This window comes from Leiobunum rupestre, chromosome 1 (genome assembly GCF_980474605.1).
Source record: "Leiobunum rupestre chromosome 1, qqLeiRupe1.1.hap1, whole genome shotgun sequence".
NCBI classification, from domain to species: domain Eukaryota; kingdom Metazoa; phylum Arthropoda; class Arachnida; order Opiliones; family Sclerosomatidae; genus Leiobunum; species Leiobunum rupestre.
In genome coordinates this window covers 80,827,389-80,835,547 of record NC_143384.1, presented here as the reverse complement: position 1 = coordinate 80,835,547, position 8,159 = coordinate 80,827,389, and the positions used below count along the sequence as shown (strand labels likewise).

General features: G+C 35.3%; 1 protein-coding gene across 1 annotated transcript; it reads right to left on the bottom strand.

Moving 5' to 3' along the window:
* Nucleotides 1-6,170: 6,170 nt before the first annotated feature.
* LOC149967140 (uncharacterized) lies at nt 6,171-6,849 on the bottom strand. The gene is made up of 2 exons (XM_090167615.1): nt 6,648-6,849; nt 6,171-6,411 (listed from the first exon to the last, which is right to left on the bottom strand). Exons 1-2 carry the CDS (start codon nt 6,716-6,718, stop codon nt 6,171-6,173), a joined length of 312 nt encoding a protein of 103 aa, XP_090023741.1. The 5' UTR covers nt 6,719-6,849.
* Between the last annotated feature and the right edge of the window lie 1,310 nt (nt 6,850-8,159).

Sequence of the window (8,159 nt, the reverse complement as noted above, 5' to 3'; positions counted from 1 at the left end):
GGCCAATCAGTGTGCTCGAAATATGACGATAACGGAAGTGACTCAAGACTAATCGTGATAAGAGGGAAATCATCGGCGATCGCGGGCAATGCTTATCTATTGGTGAGTCATGGTCCTTCTCCAAAACCAGATATTGGGCCTAAAATTTAAGAAAGGGGGTCAATATAATGGAAAATAACGGGAAAGTCAGTTTTATGGAATTTGTTTTGACGCGCACCATCAATAACGGAAGTCTCCAAGAAAGAAATTTCCATCTCCAATTTTTCCTTTTGTTTATTCGTTGGAAACGTGTAGCTTCGTACATAGCTGTTTTCCGTCCAAAAAAGCTTAATTCCATTATTGTTTCATCATTTTTCTTGTAAGGTTTATTTCTTAATTCATACCTGTGTTTAGTATCCCTCTTCACGCCCTTTCGTGAGTGACCTTTGTCCATTATGGGGCTGTTAAAACGTTTCTATTATTGTGGCAAATTATTTAAACTACGACCACTAGAAGTCACTACATAATGGTTTTGTACAGATAGAGGTATACCATGTCCTCCCCATTATTCATTCTTGATAAAAATATTGTTAAGTCTCATTAATTAATTAATATGGCAATTCAATAAACGTAAAAATGAAAATTAAACTTAATCCTGAACATCAATTAAATACTAAAATAGTAATCATTCTTAATAATTGTGAGCCTTAAAACGGGGTTTGTACAAAATTTCCGGAATTACATTCCCTGACATTTCCTAGGGTTTCCCTGATCAAATTGCCCAATTTTCCCTGACCATTTTTGTAGAATAAATGAATGGTTTGATATAAAAATCTTGAATAATATTTTCTTCCAATAATTTAATAGCCTGATTTTTTTGGGGTCATATTAAAGTTCCCTTACTTTTTGGGACCATTTTCAAATCCCCTTGCATTTCTTTGACGTTTTCGAAACATTTTGAAATTCCCTGACTTTTCCCCAGAGCAGTACCTAGACCAAATGACGCCCTGGGCAAAAGAAATAAAATAAATTGCACCTCCAGAACCTTGGGTAAAATTTTTTTTAATTTTCAATATCTAATTTAAATGAAAATCTTCGATTTTGCGCCCCTAAGATTTTGGCGCCCTGGGCCACTGCCCCGCTCGCCCTATCCAAGGGACGGCTCTGCTTTTCCCTGACCTTTAGGTAACATTTTCAAATTTCCTGACTTTTCCAGGTAGTGTACGAAACTACGAACCCTGTAAAAGAATAGTATACATATTCCCAATATTTGTAAAAACCCTTGTTTATATGAATATTTCCAATGTATCATGGTTTTTATATTTCATTGTATTGTATTTTAAAATCATGCACGCTCTCTGGATAAAACCCAGCAAACCCCAAGTACGCCACCAAAGTGTCCACTCGTAGTGTTCATATCCTTTCCCACACGTGCCATTGATACCCCAAAGACCGAGCACGGATAGAAATGCAAAACCTTTCTCTTGACCTAATGGTTGAATTGTAACTTTCAATAAACATAATTTTATTCCTACTCGTAATACAGTGTCATTCTTGTAAGATAGGAAGTTTGGTAACCCAGCAATTCGACGCGATCGGGAATTAATATTTAAATAGTTACATTAAATCAAGGTCAATGGGCTTAGGCTTTTGTTTCAGTCCGGAAGCTTAAGCGAAATAAAATAAGTCAAATAGCTCTCCCCAGATGTAATAATAAGGCTCCATAGTCTTCAGTTCCTTGGAAAAACATCTTGAAAATTGCGGAAGAGCAGTGCGTTCCTTAATCCGCTGCTTCCGTGCCCCTTGTGAAACTAAAAAAACCCATCACCGACAAAAATTCAACTACTGTCTTTCAAAGCAGTCGCCGTTTCTAAAACATTCGTGCCATTTATAACCCCTCCCTTCAAATCCGTACAACGATAACGGGTGTATGAAACTTGAGTAGTCTTGACTCTTTGTTGATGATAAATCTGTGGTCAGTTGTGAAATAACTCTAGTGCAGTAAAAACCACAGGTCAGAACCCTGACTAAGTGGATAATGATATGCGAGCAGGCAATACTAATGCTAGTAAACTGAATGGTTTCAGTAAAATCCAGAATAAACCAATTAGCTCCCCAAGCCCCGCTAGAAATCCAACAAATTTCCAAAACAAAGTACTTTTTCGACATGTGTCCCCCCTCGTAACGAAGAGTAACATTACAGTTTTAGTTTAACAGGTGCCCTTTAAGAGAAATCGTGTAGTTTTTCCAATAAATCCGGTTATTATTGCTTCTTAGTTCTTGTTGTGAAGGTTTTTAAATTTATATAATTTTAATGTTTCAGTACTAAATCCACCAGAGAAATTTTGTTACATCGGCAAATTTTCATTTACTGATCGCCATTTACTAAAGATAAAAATTTTCAAATTCCCGAGGCACCACCATAGGCCCTAGTCAGCCGGCGACGTTTAATGCCTTTAAATCGGATGGTTTGGCATTTTCAAGCAAAGTAATACAGCTGGAAATTTCCTGCAGTGATATTGTGTTTGCATCCAATGATTTGGCGGGAATTTGAGCAGCTATGAACCTTCCTCAAGCCTGCGACGGTAAAAGCTGTGTTATAGAAACGCCAGCAGCATCGTCGCAATTGAGAGCCGGCTGGAAAGACGTAATCCTTAGTTTCAAATCACAAAAATTGGGTTGTTTCTTAAAGCGTTTTAAAAGCTTCAAGGATGTTTTTAACATTTGGAAAAATAATTGGATGTCAATACTTAGTAGTGATAGTCGTGGAAATCAACGAAATAAAATTATGAAATTTCCGTCAATTGGAATAACGTTTTTTCGTTCATACAATAAATTTATAAAAATTAAACATTTGTTTAATCGTAGTGAAGTGTTTTAAAAAATTTGGTTGCTTACTTGCTTTCCGTTTCGTAATTAATTAGAAGTAATTAGTAGAACGGCCAAACAATTTGAATTTAAGAGCGGCGATTGACGTCATTGACTACACGTTATTTCCCATTGGCCGCTATCCCCAACACGGAGATTAGACTTGGATGCAAAATGTAGATGCTATTGATTCCGTGGCCGAATCCGAAAAATCTCCTATAGAAACATGACATTCTACTACTGAATTTCGTACGCCAGTGCTTACATGGTTATAAAAACACGCGCTCACGCTTATTCTTTAGAGCGCGAGCTATAAAATTGGCATCGCCATATCTACCAAGGATATTACAAGAATGATCTTGGTAGGATAGTGGGAACTATCTTATCTACCAGATGCAGTGGGAAAAATTCTGAAAAAACCGTAGTCAATGATGTCACAAACTAGGCGCGATAAAATTATCGTTAAAAAAGAGCCGCAACGGGGCGCTACACGTAAATTTCATTTTTATATTAAATAAACTTAACAGCGGTATTTCATCAAGTGAGTTACATTTTCGGAAAGTCCAAATTTCAAAATGGCACCCGTAATACGTTGTTTTGCGCCTCACCCTTACCATTTTTAATTATACATAAGTAAATTAGTTAAATTTAGTTTAACAAAATCTTCAAATCAGTCTCTATGTGATATATATATATATATATATATATATATATATATATATATATATATATATATATATATATATATATATATATATATATATATATATTGTATAATGGCATAAATATGCCAAAAACCAAACGGTGTATGTATTCTTTATGCCCAAATAACACCGTTACTCATAAGCTAAATCGGTTCCGGCTATTGAACGGTTTCTCCTCAGAAAAAAAAGCTAAATTTGTTCTAACCAACAGATGGAATCATGATTCTTTAGAACAAGAATTTGGTAAGCAACGAGGTTCGTGTGGAGGCAACACAAACCCCAATGTCTTACATTTTGCACAAAATGTTGATCGTTTCAAAGATTTGGAGGGAATTGTAAAAGCCTCTCAAACTGGAAATAGAGTAGTTGAAAATTAAATACTAGTTTTACTAAAATTCATTAAAATTTTTATTATTTATGCATAATAACACTTTACTTAGTTTAGGAACACAATGTATCACCAAATGCATTTTAAAAGTACAATCGTAGATGTTTAAGAAAGAACGATATCACTTAATGTATTTTGTTGAGTTTGGTTTTGGCTTAAACTAAATAAATATCACAGCCTGTATGGACTTCATGTATACCTTTTACTTTTAGGGGTAGTGTAAAATCTTCCTTAACAATAATTGCATTTTTGCCTTTAGTTTTATCACTTGGTCTTGTTCTCCTTTAAACCTTTTCGTAAACTCGCCTGCGATCTTAGATTTTTTGTTTATAACCATGTGACTATTTTTAAAGGGTTCTACCGTTTGATGGCGCTCAAATGTTTTCCAAAATAAATTTTGCCCACTGTACAGCGTTGCCCGACGTGCGATAATTATTGCACAATGCGATGCAGGGCGTACTATAATTTTCATGGATTACGATCATAGATATAGGAAACGTATATAACGGTTTAGATAAAATATTTCAAAGGGAGTGAATACGGAGGTGACAGCTAGAAGAAACGCGTAATTTCTGCAGGCTATCCTTATAAGGCGCTATCTATCTGTTAAAAGTCACCAACAGATGGTGTCTAAAGACTACGGCCTGCGGAAAGGTCAAGCACTTAGTACTAAAATGCTAAGAGAGCTCGCCCTCTTGGTCACGTGCCTTCCTCGGTGTTTGCTAGGTGTCAATTCCGTATTTTATGTTAGGCTTAGACGCCCCGAAATTTATCTAGACCTTTATATACATTTTTTTATATCCATGTTTACGATATCGTACCATTATTTCGATCATTCCGCCCCAACGTACGATAATGTACAATAATTTTTAGATTTTTTTTGAAAAACCTACGAACGATTTTAGTTTTGTTATTAATTTATATAACTTTTACTTAGAAATGGTTGATATACATTTTCTGCCGATCGTGCTGCGTAGTCCTGAGTGTGAGTTTATTACTCCTAGCTGTTACGGCATTTTTTATACATTTTTAAATATATTAAGTTCAGTTAATAATAATAATAGGCATTTTGTTTATATCCCTGAAATAAAACTCCTGTAGTGCTTTAAAAAATTATCTAAATTCAACACGTGTATGTATGAAGTCAACTTTAGCGCCAAAAATTAATGTGCGATAGTTTTCCAGGAAAATTGAGTGTTAGATGACGAGCTCAAGATATTAAACCTTACGTCGATGTAAATATTTCCAATATTGAACACCGTGGCGCTACGAACGGTGCTCTTTTCAAAAAACCAATTTCAAAATGTAGCTTCGGGTTCAGCATCTTATTTGTACATGCCTTTTCAGTATATATAAAGCTACGCAGTGGCCAACACGAGAGGCTCAAACCGTTGGATTTGCTCGATTATCATCTTAGCCTACAAAAAACTAGCGGTTTATTAACTTTGCGTGGTTCGATGTCATTTGTAAAGGTTTATTTAACGTAGTGTTCTGATTAAATTCATTCTCAATATGGAAAAAATAAATAATGTAAAGTTGTCTACCTGCGTTGGTGTAAAAATTTATTTATAGCACGTAAATTATCATCTATACAATTAAATGATCAGAATTAACATGGCCCTGTAATTTTGTTTCAATGTATAAAAGATAAATCGGGGATAAAATAAAAAACACTAATTTATTCAGTTAATACATTTTATACAATTAATACACAGTTAAAATTTTACAATTAATACACAGTTAAAATTTTACAATTAATACACAGTTAAAATTTTACAATTAATACACAGTTAAAATTTTACAATTAATACACAGTTAAAATTTTACAATTAATACACAGTTAAAATTTTACAATTAATACACAGTTAAAATTTTACAATTAATACACAGTTAAAATTTTACAATTAATACACAGTTAAAATTTTACAATTAATACACAGTTAAAATTTTACAATTAATAAGAATAGCAAAAATTACATTTACGGTTTAAAAATCTCTTTCAGTCTTCGTCTTGCATTTCTTGTTGCAGGCTCAGAATTTCTTCGGTTGTTTCCCGGAAAATCCTTCTGCTCTGATTGGCGAACTGAAGGAATTCCAGGTACTCCAACGTGTGGACTGCGCACAAGTGGCCCTCCAGATCCTTATCCCTGCGTGGTAAACGAAACAAAAAGGAAATGTTAATATCATTCTGTAAAAAATTAATAAAAAATCGTAAAATCCGATTAATTAACTTACGACGAAAATCGTGCGGCGCAGAACCAACAGAAAAAAACCCCGTCGGAGTGGAACTCGTTGACGTGTTTGTACCAATTGTGCTTGGTGACAAACACGTGGCAACAACAACGGCGGGGCTCCCTGAATTTGACGGTGTGCATGTTGCGGATGTGCACCAGGAGCGAATCCCGGCCCGAAGTACTCTTGAAGGAGCATTTCGTGCAGCAGTATTCGCCCTCAACCAGGGAGAAATGAAAGCTGCAAGTAAAAAAAGTCACGGTTAAAATCATATTATTAACCTAAAAACTTCCTTCCGAGGTGCGAACTTGGCGGTTTGCGCAATTTTGACAAACAATATTTTTCAACTAACTCAGAACCCTATTCCAAGTTAAAAAAAAAAGCTTAGGATTTAGTATGCCTTTTGGTTTAACGAATAATAATTTGATAAATGGCGCCCACTTTTATCCCTTTTTTAATTAACGAATCGAACTTACTTTTCTCTCATTTCCCATGGCTCCGTAAAGGCTTGCTGTTGATCTTCGTGTCCGAAAGGTGGGCTGTCCATGGTGAAATAACTGGAAGTAGACTGGAAGCGCTGGTGTGTGAACTCTGATGAAAGGCAGTGGCAGGACAGGGACTGGGTGTGCTGGTCCTTTTATACGAGACGGACTCAGAACTACCACGTGATTAGGGTTTGTTTATTCAACATAGTGCGGTGCATCGCGATGGCCAATCAGTGTGCTCCAAATATGACGATAACGAAAGTGACTCATGACTAATCGTGATAAGAGGGAAATCATCGGCGATCGCGGGCAATGCTTATCTATGGGTGAGTCATATTCAATCACCAAAACCAGATATTGGGCCTAAAATTTAAGAAAGGGGTCAATATAATGGAAAAGAACGGGAAAGTCAGTTTTATGGAATTTGTTTTGACGCCCACCATTAATACCGGAAGTGGACAAGAGATAAGTTTCAATCTCCAATTATTTTTTTATTCGTTGTAGACTTGTACCATCGTAGATTGCTGTTTTTTTTCTCCAAAATACGCTTAATTCCATTGTTTCACCATTTTTTGTAAGGTATATTTCTTAATTTGTACCGGTGTTTAGTTATCCTCTTCACGCCCTTTCTTGAGTGACCTTTGTCCATTATGGGGCTTTTAAGAATTTGTAAAACTTTTCTATTAGAATATAAACACATTGTGGCAAATTATCTAAACTACGACCAGTAGAAGTCGCGACATAATGGTTTTTGTGTACAGATAGAGGTCAACTTATTTCAAACCTGTATCCTGCCCATTATTTTGGCTTGATAAAAATATTATAAAGTCGCATTAATTAATTAATTAATATGGCAATTAAATACACGTAAAAATGAAAATTAAACTTAATCGTGAAATACTAAAATAGTAATCATTCTTAATAATTGTGAGCCTTAAAAGTAGTATAAATCTACCCAACATTTGTAAAAACCCTTGTTTATATGAATATTTCCAATATATCATTGTATTTATATTTCATTGTATTGTATTTTAAAATCTTGCACGCTCTCTCGATGTATCCCAGCAAACCCCAAGTACACCCTCAAATTTCCACTCGTAGTGGTCATATCCTTTCCCACACGTGCAGCGGATATTGGACATGGCATCTGTATCCCAGAGACCGAGCAAGGGCAGAACTTCAAAAACTTTTCTCTTGACCTAATGGTCAAGTTGGACCTTTAAATAAACATTAGTTTGTTCCTACTCGTAATACGGTGTCTTTCTTGTAAGATATGAATTTTAGTAACCCAGCAATTCGACGCGATCGGGAAGTAATATTTAAATAGTTAAATTAAATCAAGGTCAATGGGCTTAGGCGTTCGTTTCAGTCCGGAAGCTTAAGCGAAATAAAATAAGTCAAATACATCTGTCGAGATATATAACAAGGCTCCATAGTCGTAAGTTTCTCGGAAAAACATCTTGAAAAGTGAGGAAGAGCAGTACGTTCGCTAATCCCTTGCTT

Bases quoted from the DNA above. Each gene is read 5' to 3' on its own strand.
- LOC149967140 (XM_090167615.1), bottom strand. From the start codon at position 6,718: ATGGACAGCCCACCTTTCGGACACGAAGATCAACAGCAAGCCTTTACG. The intron at 6,412-6,647 runs GTAAGTTCGATT...TTTTACTTGCAG, and splicing joins CCATGGGAAATGAGAGAAAA to CTTTCATTTCTCCCTGGTTG.